We start from the raw sequence: 27,847 nt of genomic DNA on the forward strand, positions 1-27,847 counted from the left end.
GGCTGCGCATAGTTTCGTTTCCGAGCGCCACCCCACCCACCACCGCTCAGCCTCGCCGCTCCGTCCGTCCCTCCCTCCCGGCTGTAGCCGGAAACGGGGAATTCCCGATGGCCGCGAGACATCCAAGGGCAGGGCTTGGCTTCGTTCCAAACGGGCAGAACGGGGGAAGGGACAACGGGTCACCTCCAAATATCCCCATCCATCGGCAAACACCTTTTGACGCAGCCCAGAGCTACGGAAGAACGTAAGGAAGGGGTCTGCCGGATTCAGGCCGAAGGCCCTTGTGGTCCAGCACCTTGTTTTCACAGCTGCCCGTGGGAAGCCTCCTCTCGCAACACGATTCCCAAGATCCTGTATGCAGAGGCATCATAATATAGTGCTTAGAGTCAAAACATCGTTATCTTTTTTTTTCTGCAGCCATCCTTAACCTGTTTCTTGGTGCCGGACAAAAATATGGTCAGGCCTTTGGTTCTTAATTAGGAGAGTAACTAGTTATGCAACCGGAACCTTTGACTTCCTTAGGAGGGTTCAGGCTAGATGTCAGACCTGAGTTGCACCACCAGCCACCAGAATGGAAAGGGACCACGAGGCTCATCTAGTCCAACCCCCCAGCAATGCAGGAATCTTTCACCCAATGTGGGGTTCGAACCCATAACCACCCTGTGAACCTGTTGAGGAAAATCGTTATTCGGCATAAGCTGGGCAGTCATGTTTTTTAAGGTGCATCTGTAAGTGCTTTTGATCTGTTTGCAACCGGGAATCTTCAGGTTGCAACCTGGCTACCCTAATTTATTTATTGTATGCAAGAGATGGCATGAGCATTATTATTTTTTTACTGTGCTGCTGTTAATAACAGGCAAAAGACAAGAGCTGCCAGGTTTAAATTACAACTCTTGTGATCAAGAATGAATAATAAATCTGATTTAAAAAGAAGTACAAATTGTCTGGGGAAATTGTGGTTTTAGGAAAAATCTAGAGCTGTCTGTGTCTGGGAGGCATGATTTTCAAAGACAGGCCTACCAGAATAGAAAGCAAAATTAATGTTTTGTTCTGCAAGTGTTCAAGTACATTAGGAGTGTGGGTTGAGTCTTCTTGGAAATGTTTACACTTCTAGAGTTATACTTAAAATGAGTACTCTTTAAATGCACATTTATGCACACACACAGGGTGGCTGGAGGTCTGGTTTCTTTTCGTCCTTCTAGTGCATTATTGTGCTTGAGGACATTTTAAGAAGAATGGAGCTTATGTCTCCTATGGATTTATGTAACACTCAAGTTGTCTTAATAAACTGCTGTTGTGAAATGGCAGGTTGTAGATCATCTGCCCTCACACAGTCTTCTCTGGAGCAATTAAACTTTCTAAAGAGCTCTAGGAGCCTGTTCTAGAATGATAACCAAATGAACCAGTCAAGAAAATCTGTGTTCCTGACCATGCATAGGGGAAGGATGTTTATAGAGAAAGGTGCAAAAATTCACAGGCCATCCACATAATGGCAATAAGCATTATGTATAACCCCCTCCAAAAAAGAAAAAACATGTTCATGGAACCACAGTCCATGTGTTAGCCTTTTAATGTTGAACAGAGAACAAGCAGTCACTTAATGTGGGACATTGTACACCTACCCCTTTGTTGAATGCCTTGCAGTAAACCTTTGCTTGCGATCATTTAAAAAGAGAAGTCTGCTGAATGGTTCTGTCAGTTCCAGGAAGAATGATGCGTGTACATCATGGGTAAGCAAACTAAGGCCTGGGGGGCCGGATCCCGCCCAATCACCTTCTAAATCTGGCCCGTGGACGGTCCAGGAATCAGCGTGTTTTTACATGAGTAGAATGTCTCCTTTTATTTAAAATGCATCTCTGGGTTATTTGTGGGGCATAGGAATTCGTTCATTTTTCTTTCTTTCAAAATATAGTCGGCTCTGCACAAGGTCTAAGGGACAGTGGACCGCCCCCCTGCTGAAAAAGTTTGCTGACCCCTGGTGTACATACTTCTGTATCAAGAAACAATTTCCTGCAGGATTGGGTAAGGGTGCCTGCACCTATTGAATTGAGCTCATTTATGGTTGAAACAATTCAACCCCCATCCCCAAATAGTTTGGTTTAAAGATTATTTTATCAACCAGAATTTAAATAATCCAGCATTTCCCTAGTATAGCACATAAATACAAGTCATTGTTAATGCAATGGACGTCTTTTTGTAGCAAACATTTGGTTTATTAAATGGAGTGAGCAGCAAAAGAGCTCTTAGACATTGGTGAAAACTGACCATGGGCTCATCCATAGTAGGATTCCAAGTCTACTGCTCTGTTAGCACAATGAATTGGAACACCACTGCTAATGACATCACTTTAGCCAATGCATTGTGTAAGCACAACTCTGAAGCAGACCATGAGTATTGCTTACTCATTAACAATGTGTAGAAGAAGTGTGAGGTTTGTTGTCTTCACATCAGATTCACAGCTCAATCACTCAGTTCAAATGTCATATTAAACACAATCATAATTTAGTGCAATGAAAATCAGGTACACATTTTTTTTGCATGCATGTTCAAAAATACCAATTAATATCTATGTTTTTATCCAACAGAAGTAAAAGTTCTTTCATAAGGGCAAAAGAGGGGGGATAGGCTAAAGGCAACTTAGGTCACACCTAAGTGTGTGCTTTTTAACTGAATTGCTTTTAAGGCAGCTACCTGAAACTATTTCCTTCACTAAGCACTGACATAACTTAGGGCCATGTTCACACTCATTTAACTGTGTACTTATAGTTTCCAGTGCTGGGTTTCTAATGTGTTCACATGTTACCCAAAATATGTATCCTGTACTTCTTTATAAAATGCTTATAAAAAACTACTGTTTGATGCACCGTCTCTGAAATCAGCTTCACACCCATCAGTGTACTTCAGCTGTTGCTAATTCATTTCTTGCCAAAGTGTGAACATCACTGCACAGAGTAAAATACCTGAGAGGAGGAGGATTAGTTCATTGCCTCTGATCCAGCGGCCTGTGACACTACACATCTAGTTCTGGCTATTGAATCCAATTGCTTTTTCTACCCCTTTCTTTGAATGCAATTGAATCACTAACTTGCATTTTATATGGGGAAAATGTATAGTTAGTTGTAGGGAGGGTGGGTGTTTCCTTCAGCTTCTGAAGCAGTAATTATTCCTAATATTATGCAATTACACTTTCAGTTATGATCTCCTTTAGGGTTTTTTTGTGTTTGTTTTTTTTTTGCTCAGTGCAAGGAAAGCAAGACCTAAAAATCCAGTACTTTGTTCTTCAGTAATTTTTTAAAAAAAAAAAATGGTTTGGCAAGAAGATAGGATGCACTGTCTGTCGTTGATGCTGCTGCATTAACCAAGTCTTCGTTCTCGTTTCAGAGCGGCAGCCACTTTCCAGGCAGCGATACACTGGGAGAGCGGGATCTCTTCTGGGAATGTAGCCTGTAGTTCTTCTAATATGTTGCTCCCTTTCGTTTCAAGGTATGAAGTAAGTGTTTCCTTAAGGCTGGGAAATAGAGAGTGAAAAAGAGGGAGTGAGCACAAGTATAATCAGCTATTCTGCAGTACATCGCACTGTTCAAGAGCACAAAAAGAGCTACATTCAGGTAATGAAGAAAATATGCAAAGATTGGACTTGACAGGCTCTTACCTCCACTTGGGATCGAACACCTCCTGAGCTTTGGGATGTTTGAGCTTCAGGATGATCATTTCGTGCAACTCTTGGAGGAAGGACCCGAGCCCAGCCTGCATAAGGAAGGCATTGAAGAGTTCTGTGTTCTCTGCAGTAAGCTCATCTTTATAGGCTGCACCAACCTCTGCGAAGGGATCCTGAAAGGTAGATGGTAAGGAAGAGAGACACAACAGCACTGTTAGGAGCAGAGGGGGAAACAGAGAAATGAATCATCAAGTTATCACACACTTTACCCCACTTTGTCCTTCCTACCCTTTTCAGATGCAGCAGCCGTTCGGATTTATAGCACGAAAGGAGCTGCCACAGTGCAATGGTGTGCTCGAGGTGACACTGGCTCATTGCCTGAAAAAAACACACAAACATCTATTTTTTGAAAGAGAGTTACAAGTCAGAACTAGTTTTATAAAAGCTATGAAAGACAAATTTAGAACTGGGATGGGGAAGCTTAAAAGAACCCATATATAAGAACTTGAGCAAAAACAAGTTTTGTGGCACCTGATTTACAAATTCAGTACATTAGGCTGTCATAGGGCACTTGATTTTATGCATTTTTCCACTGTAGCAGGCTAACACAACTAACCCGCCGTAACTATAAGCAGGGAGACTGGCAAGAACCAGGTAACTGAAGCAATCTTGATGAGGAAAAAAAATCAACTAAATAACAAGAACAATTCAATAAAATAAGACCCATCACTTGCAGTGCACTCTCTTGCATCACTGAAAGTTAACCATTGCTCATCACCATCCCCACCACACATCCTTCTAAGAATGGCAAAAAGGGCTGGGCATATTCCCAACTCTTGCCATACTGTAAGCCTCTTTTAATTAAATGTGTCTCAACACCGGCTGCATTAAGCTGTTCTAGGGGACTGCAAAGGGCTACCTAAGAACATGTGCCTGCAGTCACGCCTACCTGAGGAGCAAAGATAAATTATGAAGAATATGGGGCAGGGAGAAAGGTAGCTGCCTTTCTTGAACTGGGGGCAAGTGATATATTTATTATTTTAGTCTAGCCTGGTTTACCCTCACCCCATAGAGACAAGTTAAGGCCCTGATCCCCTGTGCTCACCTTCAGCACGTGGTCATTTGTCTGACTGCTCATTTGCAGGATATCTTCAACATATTCAGTCAAAGTCATCTTTGAGTCTCCTCCAGCCTTAGCCAGGAATCCTAAGGTTATTTCGGTGACAGACAGCGCTTCACAGATGTCACTGTAGGATAGCAACTTTCCACTGATCATGCCAATTGTGGAATTTGGAAGAGAAATCTGTAATTCAAGGGAACAAAAATCCACCATAATACATTCATCACTGCTTCCTTTTGCTCTAAAGAAAAGATGAGCAGGCAATCCTACAGGATATGAAACAATTATAAAACATAGCCAAATGCAGCATAGGCTGTCATAACTTCATGTTCAGTCTCCAGAGAGCAAATATAGTATAGTGTTGGACTAGGATCAGGAAGACTCAGGTTCAAATCCAGCATCTCCCTTATCTCTTTACCATGAAGCTCTTCTCAGAAGCTTACCTGGCTCAGCTTACTGTTGATATCATTGAAGAGATGCTCATAATTTTGCTCATGTCTGTACACCAGGGTTGGTATGCCCTGTTAGGGAAGAAAGCAGAAAATATGCCAGTGAGCAGAGCTTTGCAATAACGTTCTCTGGGATGAGAGATGGATCTTACAGGCACCAAGAAAGCTAAGTGGCAGCATCACGATCCTTTTATACATACTTTCAATGTGATTAAGGGCTTCCCCTGTAGGAATCTACTAGCAAGTTGCTGCTCAATTTTTTCCAGATCAAATTCCTGGAGGGCCTCCCCTCCTTTCTTCATGCTATATTGGCAGTTGGACAGGATCAATGGGATCAAGTCCCTCTCCACATTGTAAGTGATCACATGTAGATCTGTCACTTCAGCAGGGCTGACAGAGTATCTGTTTAGAAGGGGAGGGAGAGCACAAGAATGAGAAATCTTGCTCTGCTGCTGATTTAGCAACAGATAAGGCTATCTGTCACATTGCAAGAAGAAGTGTGGATTCTAACAGATGCATACACAGGCATACCTTATGGCATCTGTTGTATCTCCTTCTACGGCATAGACAAAGTCATTGTGTAGGCCAATGAGATAACGAGCCAAGGCAGTGGAACAAAGGCCTAGGCCACGTCGGCGAGGCAAAAGAATCTCAAACTCACTCTCCAGGGTTAAGTCAGTATCACAATAACCTTTGGGAAGTTTAATTTCACCTGCAATGGAGGAAGGAAACATCAGTGAGCAACAAGCTCAGACCACTGGTGGGTGCTCCCCTTTTCTTTTTGATCATTTCTGGCTTTTTAAAAAATCATCATCATTTGTTGACTCCAATACTTTCTGAAAGCCAGAAGCAAGTCTTGGGCATTCTGGATGAACAAATGGATCATGTTACATCCTACCAATTAATCTCTCTATGTTAAAGGGAAACGAGTATTGCAAAGGGAGAGAATACTAGAAGGAATAGTTTATTTAGACCTCAACAGATAAGGCTAGAGAGTTTCTTTCAAAGTTAAAAAATAAAAGGGAAAGTTTGGCCTGCCATGAATAAATAAGACCAGATCTTCATTTGGGTGATAGGGGTCGATGAAAGTTCAGTGTGCCCTGTTTCTATTTACATTTTTGAATTTGTATAAGCAAAAGTCTGCATAAAAATTATTTTCCTAAGATATTTCCCAGTCTAACAGAATGCATTTAGTGCATTAAATTTAACAATGTAAACTGGCAATTTACCGTGGGTTTCCAAGGATAATCTCAGCTTGTTCCATACATCCAGAAATGTATTCACTCTGTTTTTCATAAGATTCTTGAATTCTGCAGAATGCATAAGGAAACAAACTGCAAGTCAAGACTGTGAAGTTCTGTAGCTCTTTCTAAGAGTGCCTCAAGTGCAGTTAGATGTGTTACAAAGAATTAGAATCTACAAGCAGCCCTGCTGGAGGGGGTCATCTAGTTCAGCATCCTTAATTGTACTTCTATTGTGTCCTTTATGCCTATATCATGTACTTTGAGTGTACACAATATGTCCAAAATCAGAAAAGTGATGGTTTCCCCCAGGAATCCATCTGACTTTCTCCTTTAGGCATGCAATGGGTATAGAGTGATAGATATACTCTACACAAGTTAACATACTCTCCTGTCATTGGGGCTGTTTTGTAAGTTTAAAACTTGGTGTGAATCACTTGCCTTAATGCTATTTATGCTTTGTTAACTTGATCTATGGCATGGCAGTCTCACCTGGTGAAGTCTTGTTTAGGAAATCTTTAATTGTTTGGTATTCCAGCTCAGAAATGTTCTGGAACCTCTTCACCAAGTCTTTCTGCAGGGCCAGAATTTCTGGCAAAAACTTCACCAGCTTCAATTCAGCTTCCTAGAAATGAAGCAAAGTAAGGCAAGTCAGACAGAAAAGGTTGAAGATACCTGAATTAAACCTCCTCTGCACTTATTGAATTACTTTTTCTACTTTCTGCTAGTTTTTAAATAGGATTACATTTCCACTTGATAAGTATGAAGTTTGCTGAATTTGAAAAGGCATTTCCAAGATATGTTATGCAACAGGCCATACATTTTCTTGATGTAATAAGTATTGAAGAACATATATAGAACATTTTACACAAACTTTAGTTAGTAGTAGTATTAAGTGAAATAGAAGCTTTTATACTGAGCAAAAAGAATGCTCAAGGGTTGTCAAATTAATCAATTTCCCCATTGTGATTTATATTTTAATGGTGAAATCGGGATTGATCAAAATCACATTAATTTTTGAAAGGAGTCATTTTTATCTGAGGGCTGTGTATTAAAATTTGACAACCTTTCTGCCTGCACTATGGTTTCTGATTCATATATCCCATGCCAGGGCCACTGATAAAGAACTGGACATGCTCACCTTTTGCAAAAACTTCCACAAGATGGGCACCGTTTCCTTGCCATCTTTCTGCTGGACAACATGCTCCAGGTGCTCAACTGAAATCCGCTTCCTGCAGCTCCACATCCTGGAACAGTGTACAGTGCTGTTGCTGGGTAGTTCAGACAGGAAGGTTGCAGGGTCACCATATATAATTTTTGCTATTGAGTTGGAAGCCATTGTCTTATCTTCACTGATCTGTTGATTCACATCCAGAAGTGTTTTATCCAGAAACTACATGGGTGTAAAAGAAAGCGTGTCAATATAAGAAGTGGCCTCTTTCTTAAAAAGAAGACAAAAGCCTCCCACCATGTCAGGCATTCTGATAAATAGGGCATTGTGTTTTACAAATATTCTTAAGTAAAAAAAAAAATGGTCGTTCACTGATTTTTTTGTTCAATAAGCAAGTAGTAAAATGAAACATTGTTAATGTGCCCCCTGCCAGGGATACCAGGAAAAAGAACAGAATAGGAGGCCACTAGGGGGCGCATCGGAAGATGGCCGACAATAACATCTCTCCGACCCACACGAGGTAATTTGGAGGTTATGATGGGAGTAATTAGCCTCCCTATCCCCCCCCCCAGGATGGTGGGGGGGGGACTGCCCTTGCCTGCTGTGCCCGATACCACCCCCGAATTTTGAGGGGATGGGGGCACTAGGCACAAAGCCCTCCTGTGGGATCTCGGCGCTCCTGGATGCTGTCTCTGATCCGTGCCACTAGGTGCAAGAACTTCAAAAGAAACAATTTGGATGTGAAGGAATGCACATACTTCAAGAAAAGAGGGGGAGTAAAAGACTGCAACAGAAGAGGTCTCTGGAAAAACAAGACAAGATTTAATTATGAGAAGATACGTCAAGATACGGTATGGCAAATGACTGATGGGGGAGGGGGGGAAACGTCCCATTTTTCTCCTTATGTGATTAAATTTAAGAATCCCCCTCCCTTCACGAGTCACGAGTCAGAAATATGACTTTAAGGACTTAAGCTGTGGATTTAAGGCCGTGTGGAGATAAACTTTCGAACCAAAGCATGTTTTTAGAAGACTGTGGAATGTATAAGAGCTTTGCTATGACGCAGTTAAAAATGCCGTCGCCATTTTGGAATGTTCTGTCGGAGGACTGAGTCCGGGAGGAGAAATAGGGAAAGAGAGTTGTTTTTATATTGTGGGAGAAACTCCTCAAAGAGGACTTAAGAGCGACAGATCTATAATTAACGATGGAAAGAGCGACCTTATCTATGAAGGTGATGATATTTGGGAACCATCTCGAATCGAGGATTGGAACGACGGGAAAATCCACACAGGAGTATTACTGGTGTTTATCGGCTTAAGGAGACTATCAGAAGAGATCACAAAGGGTAAAGAGAAAATATATGAATAAGATGTGATGTGGAAACAGCAAGATAAGATTGGATAGAACTATGAACATGTGTTTGGACTGTTGAACATCTGTTTGGACTTATTTGGACTGATTTGGACATTAATGCAGCAGTAAGGAAAAGATCAGAATCCCCCCTCGGATCTTGAAGTATGGGACCCCCCAACAAAATTTAAAAATTCAGCTCTGTAATTTGGAATTTATGTGATGTGGTTTGATTCGATGTGATTGGCCGGTTAATAAAAAATTATTTTTTTAAAAAAGGAAAAAGAACAGAATAGCACAAGTAAAATTTGGTGTTACAATAATAATAGTCTTCTTTATGTGATAGTGGAATTTCTGAAGGACAAAGAGCTTCCAGCTTACGGGTGTCCACTTGGAAGAACATTAACTATGAATATATTCCAAAATCAACAGTTAAGCAATACGTTTCTTGGGACCCATCAAAATGTCACAGTTTTCCAGAACTCTTTATCATTTTTGTGAAGAACACAAAAGCGTGCCACACTTTTGTGACATTTTGGTTGGTTCCAACAAAGGTATCGCTCAATTGTTAAAAATGCCTGATTTCTCCAAGGAGATAACACTGGAGATTTTGTGTTTCACTTTATTTAGAAATATACAAGCAGAACCTAATTGAACCAATCGGGCAGGTGCCTTCCTAAGATGAAGTGGTATCACCTCTGATTCTACTGGAGCAATGAAAAGTTCTGACCTTCTTTTCCTTATTTTTGGAAGGATTTGAGAAACCCTTTCCATGTCAGTCTCCAACAATACTCTCCAACTCTCTAAATACTCTCCAACTCTCTAAAAGTCACCAAAAATATGTTTGCCGGTAAACAGAATACTGGCTAGGTTGGAGCAGATTTAGCATCAATGCCTCAGTTCCATAACCTGCAATTATGTTTGGCAACTTTGTTAGCATTCACTAATCTAGCTTCCATTTGAAAGGCATTTAAGAAGGCAAGGAAGAATGCAGAGAGATTTTATTGGAAGTGTAACTGAAGTCCTTATCCATGTTCTCATGTTAAAGTAATTTATTGCACTAAGTGAAGAGAGCTCCAGTGATGGTAGAGCCAATGGATGAGTGCCATGAAAGAGGTATCAAAATCACCTTGAAAGTAGATTATGTTCTCCGACACATAGCTTGGTCTCCGAGGGCAGAAGAGCCCTGAAAATCAAAACCACAACTGGGGCTTCTATCTTGGGAGATGTATATATGACAATATTTGGAGAAATATTTCTCCCTAAAAGTACACATATGTGGAACAGATTTTAAAAGGGGGAGAAAATTATTGTTAGTGGCTGCTCATTATTAGATCTTTTTTTTGGGGGGGGGGGTCTTTACAGCTCCTTGATCCCTGTTTTGAAATTTAAGGGGAACATGGCAGGAGAGGTTTTACATGCCAAGGACAATATTGCCATGGATTTTTACATGTGCAACTAATAGTAGGGGCATACTGTTTCACTTACATTTGTCCTGCCTATTTTCATTAAATCTGATTTTTTAAAAATGAGGTTCTCATGTTGCTAACATGCATGGTAATCTCTTCTGAAAGATTATGCCTATTTGCACTTCATTGGCTGAATGTTATTGTCTCCCTTGAGATGTAGGTCCAAATCATATCACACTCAGCACTCACAATATTTCTTGTCTACATATTCAGATATGCTTCTGCATAAACAGGTAAAATACATGTTCAGTGTTTCACTGTAGTCATAGGCATACATCATTGTACTGTATACCTGTTACATGGCTTAGCAATAGAATACATATGATCCATTGATCAATAATTAAATCAGTGTACTGTTAGTGATGCACTTAATTTTATTTACCTTTAGTTCTGGAAGAACAACATTTTGAGCAACAACTACTTCCCAATCATTTCTGTACTGCTTTGTAGAGAGTAGACTGTCAGATCTCCCTGCAAAAGAACGTTTATTGTGTGTCATTCCCCTCTCTCTCCTAGCATGAAGTTACAGTACAATCATAAAGGTAAAGGGACTCCTGACCATTAGAACCAGTCGTGCCCGACTCTGGGGTTGCGCCGCTCATCTCGCTTTATTGGCCGAGGGAGCCGGCGTACAGCTTCCGGGTCATGTGGCCAGCATGACTAAGCCGCTTCTGGCGAAACCAGAGCAGCACACGGAAACACCGTTTACCTTCCCGCCAGAGAAGGTATCTATCTACTTGCACTTGAAGTGCTTTTGAACTGCTAGGTTGGCAGGAGCAGGGACCAAGCAACGGAAGCTCACCCCGTTGCGGGGATTTGAACCGCCAACCTTCTGATCGGCAAGCCCTAGGCTCTGTGGTTTAACCCACAGTGCCACCCGCGTCCCTTACAGTACAATCGTACCTTCATGCAAAACTTGTGTGATTTCAACCTTGTGCAGCTGAAAGCCAGCCAGCTGAATTTGTGCAAATTAAGTGCACACAAGGCGGAGAACCTAAAAGCTCCTTTTGCACTTGGTTTTCCTGGACCTGAAAGAGCCTTTAAGCTCTCTGCCTTGCTGACCAGGCTCTGGGATGCTCTTGTGCAAGCTTTTAAGATGCTCTCATGAGATCTGACAGGAAGTTGGATGGCCTCTGAGATCTCATGAGGGGAGGGAAGTAGAGCCTTCAATGTGGGGTTCCTCAGGGTTCAATTTTGTCCTTTTTGGTGTTTAACATCTACATGAAACCACTGAGTGGGGTTATTCAGAGGTTTGGGCTATATTGTCAGCAAGATGCTGATGCCACACAGCTCTACTCCTTTACATGTGCAAGTGTGGCAGTGGATGAGCTGAACCATTGAGATGCCTTGGTAACAGACTGAATGAGAGCCAACAAACTGAAGCTCAATCCAGATTAAGACTGAGGAACTGTTAGTGGGCTGTTCCCTAGACCAGATGGATGGGAAGTTCCCTGCTCTTGTTGGGGTTACACTCCCTCTGAAGGTGTGGGTATGTAGCTTGGGGGTACTTCTGGATCCTTTGCTGTTGCTTGAGGCTCAGGTGGCCTCAGTGGTATGGAGTGCCTCCCTTCAAATTTGGCTGGTGGCCCAGCTGTGCCCCTATCTGGACAGGGACATCTTAACTTCTGTACTCTGTGCTCTGGCAACCTCAAGGTTGATTACTGCAACATATTATACATAGGGCTGCCTCTGAAGATGGTTTGGAAACTTCAGCTGCTGCAGAATTCGGCAGCCAGGTTGCTCACCAGGGCAAGACAGTTTGAGCATATTACACTGATCCTGGTCCAACTGCACTGGCTGTCAGTTAGTTTCCGGGTTCAATTCAAAGTGCTGGTTTTGACCTATAAAGCCTTAAAGGACTGCAATACCTCAGTGACTGCCTCTCGCGATACAAACTGAGCTGTACCCTGCTATCATTATCTGAGGCCCTTCTTCATGTGCCTCCACAAGAGGTCTGGATGGCAGCAACATAATGATGATGATGATGATGATGATCCCAGAGCCCAGAGAGCAAGACGGAGAGCTTAAAAGGGGTAAGGCCCATTCAGCATGCTTTCTCCAGAAGGTAAGGATGGTCGCATGGGGGTGGTTCAAGTACACACTTTTTGCATATACACACCATCCCCAGAACGTAACCCCTGCACAAGATGTGGTCATACTGAATTAGGATGGGGCAACTATGTAAAGTGGGCAGTCATTTAAGATTATTTGCAGCACTTCCTACAATATAGTCTTAAAAACAAGGTGCTTTTAAAAGCAATGTATCTATATGACCATTCATTACTACTACATCCTATAATTATTTGCTTTATCATAATCAATATTGCAGTTCAACCCTACATAGCTCTGAAAGGGACTTTTGCAGCAAAATACAGAACAATAAATAACACAAACTGGGCCATTTTAGAAAGCTGTGTGCTGTTGCCACTACCACCTTTGAAATACAATGCCGATGTCTATGCTGCGGAATAAATAACGCAAACTGGGCCATTTTAGAAAGCTGTGTGCTGTTGCCACTACCACCTTTGAAATACAATGCCAATGTCTATGCTGCGGAATAAATAACGCAAACTGGGCCATTTTAGAAAGCTGTGTGCTGTTGCCACTACCACCTTTGAAATACAATGCCAATGTCTATGCTGCGGGTTTTATCACTGATTTATGTAAGCAGCCCGATGATGCAAGCTGCTCTCCTTACATTGGCCTGTTGGTTGGTGAGGCTCCTTGAGAAGGCTACAAAGAATGAGATGGACAACGTTGGTGGTTTCATCAGCACTCTTCCCAAGAGTCTTCTTCAGTTGCTCCAAGTCCTTAAGAATATGCTGCATGAGAAAGTTCACCGGATCTTCAACTGGTGGTTTTATGATCTGTAGCAGGGACTTCAACAACAGAATGCAATATTCAGAGCAATCAATGTGCAGTGCTATTGCAAGGCATGCAGAGTAACAGTCATTTATTTATTTCATAAAAATTATATGCTGCTTGACTAGTGAAAAATCTCAAAGTGCTTACAAAAAGAATAAAACAGAAAGATTATTAGTAAAAACAATCAAAACATTTCTAAAAATTAAAAACCAGCAATACGTTTCGGGGGTTTTTAAACTCATCATTCTAAATACCTGAGAAGGCTTGTCTAAACAAAAATGTTTTTAGGAGGTGCCGGAAACAGTATAGTGAAGGCGTCTGTGTGATGTCAATGCCACCTGATGCCAAATTGTTGGACAACTGTGATAAATGATTTCATCCCTGAGGAAGCCAGAGGTCTATTGTAATGAACTGTCTACCAAAAGTGTCCACTATAGTATGAGAAACCGAGTACAGTGGTACCTCAGTTTAAGAACAGCCCTGTTTATGAACTATTTGATTTACGAACTCCGCAAAACCGGAAGTAGTGTCCTGGTTTGCAAACTTTACCTCGGTCTAAGAACGGAAGCCGAACGGTGGAAAGGTACCGGCGGCAGGAGGCCTTATTAGGGAAAGTGTGCCTCGGTTTAAGAACGGTTTCAGTTTAAGAATGGACTTCTGGAATGGATTAAGTTTGTACACCGATGTACTACTGTACCTTTTCAGCTTCTAGGAAGCATTTATCCATATATGAAGCTTGTTAACAGTCTTACTTTCCCTCCATGTATTACTGAAATGTAACAAATGCATTTCTGCATGAATCATTAACAACCACATTTAAAAAAAAATACTTTAAAAAAAACCCAGTGAGGCACTTTGCCTCAAGTGGAAAAACATCCCAGGCCAGTCCTGCTGGCATCCGATCATCTCCTTCACATGATACTGAGAGTAAACCTTTTTAAAAAATTGAGCTCCATTTCAGATATGCTTTCTTTAGTTTCCACGCAGCAATGCTTTTCAGACAGAATTGTGTGGTTCCTACTTTTATTTGAAAATACCTGGTGATCTTTTGTGGCTCCCAAAAGCAGCGACAAATGAGTGAGCAAGCGAATCAGAATCAGGACAGCTGGAGACATCTCCCTCTCAGATGCAACCTCAGCCTCTCTTTTTCCAGGTGGTCCAAGCACATGGCCCTTTTGCGACCTGTCTTGAATATTCCTGTACAGAATAATATATACAGTGTGTGAACACTTGCTACAAAACAGAACTTTCCGCGCTTAAAAATTCTATGATTCCCAGACAACCAGACAATAATTATCATCACACTAAAACAATAGATACAAACATATTACATACGTAGTATATAAAATATTAAAATACCATTATTTGCTGTTATATATGTTTCCACTTAAAATACCCCCTTGACTTGTATACACTGCTTTAATTATTTGTTTTTAATGCCATTGTTGTATTTTTAGTGAACTGTTTATCCAGAAAATTGCCTTGACATGCCTTATATAAAGAGATGTAGAAATACTTCTAATAAATAAATAAATAAAAACGAGGGGTGGTGGCTCAAAGCTAAGAAATTAGGAAAGCCATAGTACGATCCTGGCTTCTTTCTTGTTTGTTAATGCCTGCTCTATACATGCCTACTCAGAAGTAAGTCCAACTGAGAATTACTCTCAGATAATTGTGAGCAGCGGAAGCCAAAGTTCTCCACTTTGGACATAAAATAGGGAGTGCTAGCTCAATACAAGCCCGGGTCTTTGGGTCAAAAGTGGAACATGATAGGAAGAGGGGAAAGGATAGGCGAGGGGACAGCCACAACTTCCTAAATAGAAGGTTTTGAAGCCTTGGTTGTTCTTCTGAACATGGCCATTGAAATAGATGAACTGGAAATCACTGCAGTATTCTAGGAAGGTAAATTAGTTCTTTCTACCTCTAAAGTTGTTATACCTTGATGGGGCAGAGACCTGTTCTAGAATAGATTCACCCTAAATAGCTGCAAATATCCCACCTCCCAATCTTTAGGGAACACTCTAAAAAAGTATATGCCATTCCACATTCCAAAAAGCTAACATAAAAACATACCGTGCTTCTACAAATTTGTTCGCCGGTATGTGGTTCAAACCTCCTATTACAGCACCACACTCATTACAGACACCAAGCTGCATGGGACGGCCACACTGAAAGGAGACAGGGAGGGAATATTAGAAGCAGAAAACTGAAGTAATTCTGCTTGGTAAAGCTTAGGCTAAGGTTCAACTATTTTCCAAAACGTTAAGCAATTGCAAAACTAAACTAAACTAAACTAAACAAACAAGCAAAAGCCACACACACAGCAAAGTTCTGATTTAGTTTGCTTTACAAAGCAGCCCTTGAAAACATGACAGAATGTTGAAGGAGAATGAAGTGCTACACAAACTGTAGCACAGACTGCTTTTAAAGAGATAAACCAGAATACACACACAATCTGTGAAAGCTCTTACCTCTCCAACAGCGCAGGGATGGCCATTTGGACATACTGATTTGGAAAAAAAAGAAAGGATTTATTTACTTATTCATTCATTTGTCCTTTACCTGCAGGTCACAGGGAAGTTCACAATATAAACTCTCAATATAAAATCACAAAATACATATCAAAATAAAAACAAAAACAACCCAATAACCCCCCCCCCATTTTTAAAGGGCATCGGATGTCAACCAACCAAAGGCCTGTTTAAATTGGAAAGTTTTTGGCAGGTGCCTAAAGGTGTATAATGATGGTGCCAGGCAAACCTCCCTGGGGAGAGAATTCTACAATCGGGGAGCCACGGCAAAAAAGGCCCATGCTTGTGTTGCCACCCTCTGGACCTCTTATGGAGGCGGCACATGAAGCAGGGCCTCAGTACAATGGTACTATCAATGGAACACAGGAAATTCTAACCTATCGAGAACTCATCCCCTGCCCTATACCTGATGGAGTTAAATATAAAATAACCAAACATATAGAACAGGGATGTCCAACAGGTCGACAGCGATCGATAGGTTGACCCTTGGTTGTTAGAAGTTGATCGCGGGTTCATTTTCATCCGTGGGTGAAAAGGATCATTCAATCATTCGGCCCCACCCCCTCCCTCTTTCCTCTATTTGCAAATGATTTTAAGAGCAGAAGACGGGAGTTTCCGCTGGCGGGATGACTTATCGCTTATCTATTTATGTCACCGCCCTCCTTAAAAAAAAGCTCAACAACTTTGAAATCACTGCCAGTTTTAGATCACAGTTTCTTAGGAGTTGGATGTCCCTGATATAGAAGAACAAGCCAGCATGGAATCAAGAGTCAGCATGGCTTCTGCAAGAGCAAGTCCTATGTCACAAACCTATTAATGCTATTTGAGAGTGTGAACAGGCATATAGAGATTATATGGTTGACACGGGGGACCTGGACTTTCAAAAAGCTTTTGACAAGGTACCTCACAAAAGACTCCTGAGTAAGCTTAGCACTCAAGGAATTAGAGGAAAGCTCCTCTTGTGGATCAGGAATTGGCTACTGTTACGGAAAAATCTGGGTGTGAGGCTGCTCTGCCACCCAGCTCGTCGGACTAAGTCCGCGGGTCCCTGCGGAAGAAATAAGCTCAGCCGGAGACAGGAGCAAACTGCGAAGATCCCAGTTTATTGCGCAACAGGTTCAAGGCGAGATTGAACCCCGAGGAAAGGGTGACATGAGTTTTTGAAACTTCCCTCCGTGTCCCAGAATACAGTGCAAAATACATCATCATTGCATCATGAATATATTAAAGAGGAGTTGAGTTACACAGAAACACGTCATGAATACATTAAAAGGGGGTCGGGTTGGACAGGATTAACATACGGAGGAGGGAGGGGGAGATATGCAGAGCCAGAGATATGCAAAGATAAGCACTTCCTGAGCACCGGTGTCGGAGAACAATGGTCCACATATGCATGGTCTGCCACCTGGCATTGCCCGGAGGAAAGGCTTGGCAGAACGATTTGAGGGGATTAGGGTCTTCCTGAGTACGTGACTCCTCGCTTGGGGGATCATGGAGTCCCGTGAGGTGTAATGGAGCCACTGGAAAACTGAGTCAATCGGCGCAGAGTGAAGAAATCGGAGCAGTGGATGATTTTATATGATTTTTCAAAGGTTTTCAGTCATTTGGCCCATTGTACGTATAGGGTAATTGATAGCGGAAAGGAATAGACACATTCGGAAACAAAATAGATACATTGTAATAAGAATAGACAGTTTTACGAGGTCGCAGGTTTCGATTCCATTGTTCTCCCAGCGGGGAGCCGTCAGCAGCTTGTCAGGAGGTTAAATGAGACGTGCAAGAGCTCGCTGAGCTAGCTCTGCAGAATAAATGCATGGTTCTGATTGGACAGAACGCGGCCATTGAAAAGAGCGGGGAATACAAATCCGTATGGTCTACTCAGGATACAGATAGAGAAGGGAAAAGCATAGACATTGGGCTTATTTCGCCCTAAGGAAAAGGGGAAAGGCACTTTATTATTGGGGTTTGGGGTATTGTATGGTGCTTCTGGAACAGTGGGGGGGGGCGAGGTGGTCGGACTGGGGAAGGGTCCCTCGAGGTCATCGCCTCGGATCGTGGAAAAGGGTCCCCCCCCTTCCGTATCAATACGTAGCCGGAAGTAGAGTAGGAATAAATGGACAGTTCTCTGAATGAAGAGAAGTAGGAGAGTCCTTCAAATATTGGTACTGGAACCTGTGCTTGTTCGTAAGTTAACTAGTTACGGCTGAGCAGTGAGGTTGCTACTTTTGCTACTAAATTGTTCAGGGTTGTTAAAAAGAGATTGCAGAGAGTTCCAAAAGAAAGAAGTGTGCATGCACATGAAAGCTCATACCAATAACAAACTTAGTAGGTCTCTAAGGTGCTACTGGAAGGATTTTTTTATTCTCTTCAAGCTAAGTTACTGGGCAGTAAAATGGCAAATGCAATAAAATGTAAACTAGTGCAAAGTGATACACGACGGGGCAAATATGAACAAATTTCTGCTAATTCTGACAACAGAATCTGATCTCAAAAGACCTCTGGATGCTTTCGGAAACAAATAGGATATTTCTATCTATCTGCTACTTGTTTCCATGGTACACATCAAAATATCTTGGAATGTTTCAGGTCTGCTTATTTCACTTGCACAAAGTACATTTAAAGGTTTTTTTTTTTATTACTACTTCACATTTATGAGAAGTTAACACTACTATCAAGATTCTTTTTAAAAAGTCCATACTGGGTGGTATTCAACAAGCTCATTCTGTCAGCACAATGACTGTGGGCTGTTCTGGGATTCCCTCAGCCTCCTGAAGCTGTTCTGAAGAGGTCACGGGGTGCATGGGGAGGAAAGATGGGGAAAAAATCTGCTGCAGAAGTGGAAATCCTTGCACTAAAAGAATGAGTGAATTGGGTACCACCCACTGACACTTAACCATATGTCTTTGTGCCTAAATGGATAGATACGACACAGTAATTTGACAGGAGAGTGATATATGGAAGCAATCCCCATCATTCCCTGGATTATTTCCACTGTTTTGGGGGGACAAGACACCACTGAGAAAAAATAGCTCTCTAGACTGCTCCCAAACTTGAGCATGGTACTTACGATAAAATTTAAGTCCTGCTGCTCCTTCCCAACTCACAGCCTGAGCCAGTAAGTCTTCTGGCATTGTTGGCAGAAAAGCACCCTGGAAGGGGAGAAGGAGAATATCAAAGTGGAACTAGAATAATATGCAGTGTCCTCCTACTCATGCATTAAGATCTTCAATTGAAATCTTTTGCCAAGTGCTAAAGTGTGTTATGCTTGCATGCAGGAGAGGGCTGTTTCTGTGTGATGGCAGACAAGTAAAACAGTAATGAGTACAGGAACTGATGGGAATTGCAGAGGAAAACGGAAGATTCACTACTTTACCTGCATGGTACGAGGTGAGAATGCCAGATTCCTTAGAGGTTCAAGGATTCGATTCTGGCCAGACAGCAAGACAGCAGCAGTGTGAATTGCCGTTTCAATCACTACCCTCTTGTGGCTGGAATCTTGGGGGCTCAGTGCCAGTGAGGGGAGATGGTTATCCATCAGAGATTCTGCAAATCTCTCCAGCTCTGGAGAAGGAAGAACGTTGGAGCTCTGGATGAACTCCTTGATAACATCACGTTGCTGAAATAAGAAGGAAATTATTTTACAAAAAGTAAGGTGAGATTTGTCAACTAGACTCACTTCAATGGATTTTCAAATGAAAGTTGGGGAAAACGACAGCCTTTGCTCAGTTCTATAATTGATATCCTAAATCTTCCTCTCTCCTAAGGAAGCAGCACATGTGCACAAGGCAATATGCAAACTGGCACCAAGGCAAAGACATTTACCTTCTGCTTTGGATGAAGACTTGGCTCCTTGCATCCATACAGAGATGTGAACTCTCTGAAGACAGCCAAGAGAAAATGAACAGCCTGGGAAGACTTGGAGCCATTACTTTCCTGAAATCAGAATGTGGAGAGGAGAAGAGGGCAAGAAAGAGAGATTACCAAGAGTAAAACTTACATCTTTAGCTAGCAGCAGTCATGGATATTACTGCTGAGCATTGCAGAAAACAAAAAAGTACCAGATCACAAATATTTTTAAAAGTGCATTGGTCCAAATATATCTATAGAATATATATGTGTGGCCAAAAAGGAAACAAAAGGCACACCTTTTGTAAAAGGTTTCCTGAAACTTCCAATTTGGTAGTCAATAAGGTCCTATCAGCTATAACAAACATATTTCAGTTTGCCAAATTTCTCCCTATAGGTAGCCCCACTCCAATATGGAACACAATATATAAAAGCACACTATGAAATGGCACTGTGAAGAAAATCAGCCACTAATAATGATTTTATAGTAGAGTCAATGTTTCTAATATGACATGCAGTACACTGAAGCTCAGATCCTATTTGCTAGCCTTAACATTCCAGTCAATGCAATAAAGGTTTGCAATCTGATAAGCCCTGGGAGAGAGTATCAGAATACAGCTTGGGACAATTTAAAGATAAGTATGATAACCACTTTAATACAGCCCAGATCTAGAAGGAAGGAAGGAATGGAAAATCACCAGAAGCACATGAAATCCTAAATGCTACAAAATCAGAGACAGTCCTCGTTAGGTCAATATGGAAGAGCTGTTTTGGCCAGAATTAAATAGCTGTACCTTCAAGGCTGCTGCAATGCCATCTGCCTGGCATTTTATCACTGCTTTTCCCAAAGCATCACGCACCACTTTATAGTTCTTGCCATGTACCAGGAACTGATCAATCTGACTGGAGTGAGATTTCTGAGGCACAGAGCACAAAAAAGTCAGTTGTTTAAAGCCTAAACACTGTATAGCATGTGATACAACTGAATATCAGACATGAAAACACTGTTGCTTAAAAAAAATAAAAGAGGGCATGAGGTTGGGGGGGTGGAAGAAAGCTGAGAGGAGGGAAAGGGACTCTGCTGTTCTATTATAGCAATGTGGTGGCGCTGTGGGTAAAAGCCTCAGCGCCTAGGGCTTGCCGATTGAAAGGTCGGCAGTTCGAATCCCTGCGGCGGGGTGCGCTCCCGTTGCTCGGTCCCAGCGCCTGCCAACCTAGCAGTTCGAAAGCACCCCCGGGTGCAAGTAGATAAATAGGGACCGCTTTCTAGCGGGAAGGTAAACGGCGTTTCCGTGTGCGGCTCTGGCTCGCCAGAGCAGCGATGTCAGGCTGGCCACGTGACCCGGAAGTGTCTCCGGACAGCGCTGGCCCCCGGCCTATAGAGTGAGATGGGCGCACCAACCCCAGAGTCTGTCAAGACTGGCCCGTACGGGCAGGGGTACCTTTATCTTTACCTTAAAAACCCTAACAAACCATAGATAAGAAATACGCAAACATCAAAGCAAATTGTATGAATATCATATCACTATGATAGGATCCATGGGTCATTCAGTATGAACTCTTTGGTACAAAGCAGGATTTACTATACTTAAAAGCATCTCCGAAAGATGCCCTTGTCATACCTTGATTCCATTTAATCACTACCCTCTCTGGGCAAGTCATCACATTCTCAGCCTAAGCAAAACACAATCGTTTTAAAAAATAAATCCCCCTTAACATACACACCATTTGACCATTTCTACTTCATCCAAACTACTGCCTAAGAATTAATAAGATGGTGAGTGCTCAAGATAGAGCTGTACTACCTGCTGAATTATTTCTGCTGGAAATATCCAGTTAAACTCGGATTCATTAGAAAGTCTCTGTGTGAACTCCATCCCATGTTGTTTAGTAAGTGTGCGGATAAGGTAAACTCGGTACCAGTCATTTTGAATCTGACTGCAGAACTGCTTCACTTTTTGCAGGTAGTGTTGCTTCTCTGTTTCTTGACTACTAGCTGGAGAGAGAAAGGAAAAAGGAAAATGCTTCCAAATTATGTTTCTGTGCGCTTTGGCTTCCATCACGGTGCTCCGTTGCACCAGAAGCGGTTTAGTCATGCTGGCTACATGACCCGGAAAGCTGTCTGCAGCCAAACGGTGGCTCCCTTGGCCTGAAAGCAGAGAATGCCGCACCCCATAGTCGTCTTTAACTGGACTCAACCGTCCAGGGGTCCTTTACCTTGACCCAACAATTTCAGAAGCACTGAGAATAACAAATATCATAGAAAGCTTTGCATTCAAAAGAGAGCACAAATCTACTGGTAGGAAAAAGACAACTACAGAAGCACAGAACCAGTATCCCCCCCCCCCCGGTTAAATATGGACACAAAGGATAAACCCATCCTGTAATTCATCTAGCGGCAGGAACTCTTTCATACACCAGTTATTTGGTACATATTTTATTCCGGTTTAACAGAATCCCACTTGCCTGAAGTTCCATAAAGTTCAAAGAGCAGCTGTGCAGCCCTATCCATACACAGACGGGTGTGGGCCACTCCCTGCAAGTACTCAATGGTGACTTTTTGAGAGGTTTCATGGCTGCTCCTGCTTTGCTTTATGTAGTTTGTTAGGAAGTGTCCATCTTCTCTCAGGCAGTTTGCCTTGCTTTTCTCTGAGGAGGCTCCCAATTTCTCATACATAGAATCCTGAAAAATGAAACATAATGTTTTCCAGTTATTGCTCACCATTGCTCACCATACCAATCTTTGTTAAATCTATTGAACGAAGCATTTCTTATTACTGTGTGCATTGACACTGCTAGAAAATAAAGTGCTCAGGGCTTTTCCACATTTCCCCTTGTCCCATGCCTAGAAAGTACAGGTCCAAACAGTTTTCTGTTTGTCCCATGCTTTGTAGGCACAAATCCAAGAGGTTCTGCCTTTGCCTTGCCATGGAAAACCAGCTCTTTAGCGCTAAATCTGAACAAACAGCAATCTGCAGAAAACTCAGTTGCTGTTGGTTCTGATTCAACGCTAAACTGTGGGTTTTCCCAGGGGAAAGTGACAAATGGAGGTGTGGATAAGCCCTTAGTATTGTAGGGAGAATCTTAAGAGACCCTAGTCATCCACTTCAGAAGGCAGAATTTGCAGAGGCATTTGAAACCTTGGCTGGGTGGACATAATTGTGATTCGAGGACCCGATCCCCGCTTGGGGAATAAAGACACGTGGACACAGAATGTAAGGTTAATGGGTAAGGTAAAGGCCACAACTTTATTGATTACAGCATGTGAGAAGGTATTGGCTTAGGCATTGGACCACGGAACATTAGACTCCACCCACTCGTAGAGGGGTGAGCCTGAGGAGGGGTTAACCACCAGTAGGGGAATCCTGTTGATGCTAATCCAACTATAGGCTCTCTTCCTGATGTCACCGAGGGTCGTGCCATGGTCCCCCGCCACACGGGCATCGGACAGGATCCATGACCGCCGGATCCCTTTAGCGGAATACCCAAAATTGTCGGGGAAGGCGATAGCCACACCTTGCCCCCCGAAACACCAACAACACATTCCAGTGCCTAACCGCCAAATACCATGAAAGTTGTGACGGTTGCTATGAGGTAGGCGAAAAAAACCAAGAGGCTGGGCCAATTTAGCCAATTGGAAAAAACTCCTACCAGGCCCCCTGGTTAAACAGGGCGACCAACCAGAGGTCCATAGCAAAGTCTCAGGAACAGCTAATCTAAAGGGAGTGGAGGGTGGGTGACTCAAAGAAAATGTGTGTGCAATGGTGGGGATGGCTGGCGCGGCTGCGTTTGAGCATCAAGCCACGCCCCCGCCGAGCTTCCCTATTGGGTGCCCAACCGGGGAGGGGCGTGGAACGCCAGCCCTGGAGTTTAAGCAGGGGGCGGAGCGCCCCCTGCATGACGCAGGAATCGTCTCCCAATCACAGCCCCTTCCCTTCCTGGGAGGAGGAAAGGCTTTATTTGACTTTGTCATGCCTATATTGAAGGCTCTAAGGAATGGCTTCACTTTCAGAGGCTTTGCATTTACCCTTCTTTAACCAGTTTGGTTAATTAGGAAGGGAAGGTTTTCCTCATTGTTCTTTATTCAAGTTTCACTTAAGTGGGGGAAAGGGCCACATGAGCCTTAAGTACTAAGAAGCATGCCGCATTTTTCCAAATACTCCTCAAGCAGAGCTCACTTAGTCACAATGAGGCACAGCAGCCTGTTCATTCATTTTTTTTCCTGTAGCTGCTTCTCATTTTTCCACAGAAGACAATGGACCACTGCAGTTTATTAGACCAGATAGCCAAAAAAATCTAGTCTAATCAGTTGCTCTCCTGTACATGTATACAGGCAGAGCTGGCCTTACATCTCTGTTTCTGAAAAGCCACACAACCTGAGACTTTGGCAAAGCAAAAAGAAACTGAAAGTATACAGGGAGCACAGCACAGGTCTGGAAGTTCAAAACATCTGGAGGTACCTTGAAAAGTTATGGGGCAAATATACTTACCTCAAGGCAGCTGGCAAACAGCATGTACAGTACTGTCTTGTCTTCTTTGTCTTGGTTGCATATTGATTCTGCTTCTGATAAATATTTTTGAACATGGACTTTCACATCATTGAAACTATAGAAAAAGAGAAACCTCCCCTTATTAATGAACACGGCACATGCTTCTCTATTCTAAAAATGAAAGGAGACCTCCACTGTCAGAAGTATGCATTCAGATGATGTTGTACAACAGGGCTAAGGGAGAGAGCCTTCAGAGTTTCAGAAAAGCAATAGCTGAACTCATATGAAGACCACTAAGACATCAAGGAAATCAGAGCAGGTATCAGTGGGGTGAACACTGAAGGAGAAGCAGGGTATATTGCCCCCAAATTGCATGTCCCAGATAAAAGTTCCTTACCTGTATTTTAGAAGCAACTTTAGCACCACAGAACGGATTACAGGAGTTTTATCCACCACATCGTTAAAGGGGGATAGAGTTTTTGTGTACACACTGTCATTATTTGAATCTAAAGAAATAATGAAATATGGTACAGAGACATGAAGAAGTCAGTACGTTCAGGGAAGGGCAAATTGCTGGGAGCGCATGAACATACCTTTCAAAAGCGGCTTGTGAACAAAGAGGAGGTTCAGCAGCTCTTGGATCACAGCTTCTTCTGGGGGCTCATTGTCTTTGAAGCACATAGTAGAAACCAGCTCTATGAAAAAACGATTGCAACACTTGCGGAACCGGGTCATTTTTTCAATGGCAACACTGTGGTGGTGGAAGAGAATTGGGGAGAATTACTTATCTAATTGACTGCAGAACTTGCATCACATAGTTTGTGAGCAATGCTAAAAAATGCATGGCCAACAGAGTGTTATAAGCTGGACCTACAAATAAGGTCCAATTTAGGGGTCAATCCAACTAGCCATGCCTTCTTGCAGGATACACCATTTCATTACACATTGCTATGTTTTGAAGGGTTGCTCCTTAAGGCATTTTTCTAAAGGTTTTATGTACTTTTGCAAAACTTGGGGTACCCCTGAACCTGTAAATTTCACTTTGTTGTGTGTGAATTATGCCATTTTAGCTTCCCAAAGATCGTCCCCTCTCCAACAAACATTGATAATAGAGGGAATGATTAAATCCTCAGAAATTAAGGGCCAGAAGCTGAAATTATCACCAGAACTACCAACTGCTGTGGGATATAAATGCAATCAATCCAATCAATCAATCAATCAATCAATCAATAAGGCATTACCGGATCTCCTCAGATACTTTGGGAGAAAAGTCATCTGGTAGTTCAACATTGCAAAATGGACAGCGCATCTCTCCTGGTACCAGCCGTTGTTTTATGCAATGATGACAATACACATGATCACAAGGAAGGTGGACTGGCTCCCTAGGATCTTCCAAACAAATTGGACATGACCTCAAACCATAACTGTGAATATAACACAAACATGTATGTGGGTTTAATGTATATTTAATTATAGCTCACTGCCCAGGTCAGCAACAAGGAAACAGGCTTAGGAGCTACATGAAATTCTTTGAGTGTTCCATTGCTGTTCTTGAGTCATCATAAGTGCCTATATATTCTGCAGTTACTGGCGTCCTACCCAAGATGCCTGCACACCAAGTGCTCCTTTGACTATGAGTTGGCAGGTCTCAAGGCACACAAGAGGGATGGGTGCTGCTGCTGACATGTCTGAGGCAGTTACAGCAGGGTGGGAAGGAAGGAAGTGAGGAATGGGAGGTCTGCAGGAATGCTACTAGGCAGATGTTAGTAGCCAAGGGGAAGAAAGAGCCAAAAGGGTGGGTTGGTCCATGCAGTCTATACAGCATGTTCCAAAACATACAAACAATCATGTATGGTGTTCCATCTGTCTAAAGCTCCTCCCAGCAGCAGAGCTTCAAGCTCTGGCAGGGGGTGGGGTGGAGAGAAGGCGGGGGCATGGCTGGCATGCGTCCCAGGGGGGTGGCGTGTGTCCCGGGGGCGTGATGCACCACCTGTGGGGGAGTGGCGCCCAGTGCAGGGGGGAGGAGCAGCCGCGATGGCACACCACCGGGATCGTGCCGCTGGGGGCAGTGCGCTCCCCCCGCACCCCTGTTCCTCCGCCAGTGGCTCCTCCTGCAGTCCCTGCCCTTTTGGCATCCATGCGTGGGCACTGAAGCTGGGGGTGGGAGCAAAAGGCAAATGCCTCACAACATACCCAACACCTGTCTGTTGCTGTGGCTGAGCGATTAAGAAACTACTCCTGCTCTTTTACCTCTGTCATGACTGGTTTTTTTGCTAAGCATGCAAAAGGTGCGTGGGGCCATATTACCCCTTCTCCCATGTACTCTGCCCTGTTTGGTGAGCCACTCCCTCACAGCAGGTCTGTAAGCCCTGCACAGGGAGCTATGTGAGTACTGTGTTAAGAGGACTCTCATTTCTTCCCTTTGTGCACTATGTTCCAAGAATGACGTGAGCATGAAGGGACTTGAACCACTGCTTGCAGGGATGCCTGAGAATTTGCACTAGTGAGGTCATTTGGGCTTGGTAGTGGCATTTCTCTCCCCTTCCTAATCATAATGAGTGCAGGATTACATAGCTGCCACCAATTCCAGGATCCAAGGGGAACCAAAAAGGCACTCTCATCCCAAAGGCATTACCTGCAAAACACTGAACTGGCATCCTCCTTGCACAGACATAGGATATTCATTACTTTACAGAATGTGTTATGGGTTTTAATGTCTGAATCCCCTTGAAAACACTAAAAAGAACAAAAGCAATAGTATCACATTCCAAAAGTGAAGTTTAAAAGTATAGGAACATACAGATAAAACTATCCTGTTCCACTTGGTTCTAAACACTTATCACCACAGTAACTACAATAACACTGCTCTGGTATGGTCTTTGTGATGAATGCTTTTAATACTGGTTTCGATACAACAATTCTCATGTTTTATGTTATTTGCCTTCTTGAATTTTCGATGATGTTGATGCTCTGTGTTAAAAAAATAAAATAAAAAGGATGTTGCTTACTTCCTTAGTACAATAAATAGATGCTTTGCACCAAGTGAGAATAGAATTCTTACTTCTCCAAGGCGTGAGGCGAACTTTTTTACCAGGTTCTTCACTTCTGGAATTTCTACTCCAAGGAGCACATGTTCCACAAAGAGGGACAGTGAGAAAATCCTGTTCCATTGGTTCCTGTGTTGAGGAGGAAATCCAGAATTAGACAACCTGCCCAGCTCTTCAAAAGAATGTTTGCGCAAAAACAGCAACTTGAGAAAACGTGTGACCATTTTTGAGGAAGATGGAGCCTGGATAGAAATTGCAGGTGGATGAGGGGGAATTACAGTTCACCTACAATTCAACAGCAAATAAATTCTGCTACTGAAACAGGTGGAATCTACAGATTGTAAGTGAGATTTATTGAGTAGAGAGGCAGGCCAATGTAATAATCATTTAGTGTATCAGGATAGGCTTTCTAGCAAAGGAGGCATAAAAACCAAATGAGGCACAGGAAATCAAAACATAAACTTGAATATTAATCAAGGTTACTGGCAATCTCACATAGTTCTACCCATTAGAACTCCTTAAATAAGATCTTGTATCAAGAGTTTATAAGGAAAGAAAGCAAAAGGCTTTGGCCAGTAATCTCCCAAATTGTTGGTTTAATACTGGGAAT

General features: G+C 42.6%; 1 protein-coding gene across 1 annotated transcript in view; it reads right to left on the reverse strand.

Moving 5' to 3' along the window:
* Positions 1 to 2,191: 2,191 nt before the first annotated feature.
* The window catches only part of LOC309363319 (E3 ubiquitin-protein ligase RNF213-like), a 75,254-nt gene continuing 49,598 nt past the window's right edge, over positions 2,192 to 27,847 (reverse strand). Inside the window, exons 35-61 of the mRNA XM_081899463.1 lie at positions 27,252 to 27,366; positions 26,826 to 26,926; positions 25,432 to 25,614; positions 24,784 to 24,941; positions 24,588 to 24,696; positions 24,191 to 24,305; positions 22,163 to 22,383; positions 21,506 to 21,692; positions 20,495 to 20,617; positions 19,677 to 19,787; positions 19,228 to 19,470; positions 18,922 to 19,003; positions 15,795 to 15,829; positions 15,397 to 15,491; positions 14,361 to 14,520; positions 13,157 to 13,337; positions 10,841 to 10,929; positions 7,610 to 7,861; positions 6,961 to 7,093; positions 6,457 to 6,537; positions 5,759 to 5,939; positions 5,428 to 5,629; positions 5,222 to 5,299; positions 4,764 to 4,961; positions 3,947 to 4,036; positions 3,653 to 3,831; positions 2,192 to 3,508 (exon numbers count right to left, since the gene is read on the reverse strand). Coding sequence (XP_081755589.1) covers positions 3,355 to 3,508; positions 3,653 to 3,831; positions 3,947 to 4,036; positions 4,764 to 4,961; positions 5,222 to 5,299; positions 5,428 to 5,629; positions 5,759 to 5,939; positions 6,457 to 6,537; positions 6,961 to 7,093; positions 7,610 to 7,861; positions 10,841 to 10,929; positions 13,157 to 13,337; positions 14,361 to 14,520; positions 15,397 to 15,491; positions 15,795 to 15,829; positions 18,922 to 19,003; positions 19,228 to 19,470; positions 19,677 to 19,787; positions 20,495 to 20,617; positions 21,506 to 21,692; positions 22,163 to 22,383; positions 24,191 to 24,305; positions 24,588 to 24,696; positions 24,784 to 24,941; positions 25,432 to 25,614; positions 26,826 to 26,926; positions 27,252 to 27,366 — 3,856 coding nt within the window. The 3' untranslated portion in view covers positions 2,192 to 3,354. The remainder of the gene's footprint in view (positions 3,509 to 3,652; positions 3,832 to 3,946; positions 4,037 to 4,763; positions 4,962 to 5,221; positions 5,300 to 5,427; positions 5,630 to 5,758; positions 5,940 to 6,456; positions 6,538 to 6,960; positions 7,094 to 7,609; positions 7,862 to 10,840; positions 10,930 to 13,156; positions 13,338 to 14,360; positions 14,521 to 15,396; positions 15,492 to 15,794; positions 15,830 to 18,921; positions 19,004 to 19,227; positions 19,471 to 19,676; positions 19,788 to 20,494; positions 20,618 to 21,505; positions 21,693 to 22,162; positions 22,384 to 24,190; positions 24,306 to 24,587; positions 24,697 to 24,783; positions 24,942 to 25,431; positions 25,615 to 26,825; positions 26,927 to 27,251; positions 27,367 to 27,847) is intronic.

Source organism: Podarcis melisellensis (assembly GCF_964234715.1).
Source record: "Podarcis melisellensis genome assembly, chromosome: 2".
Lineage (NCBI taxonomy): Eukaryota > Metazoa > Chordata > Lepidosauria > Squamata > Lacertidae > Podarcis > Podarcis melisellensis.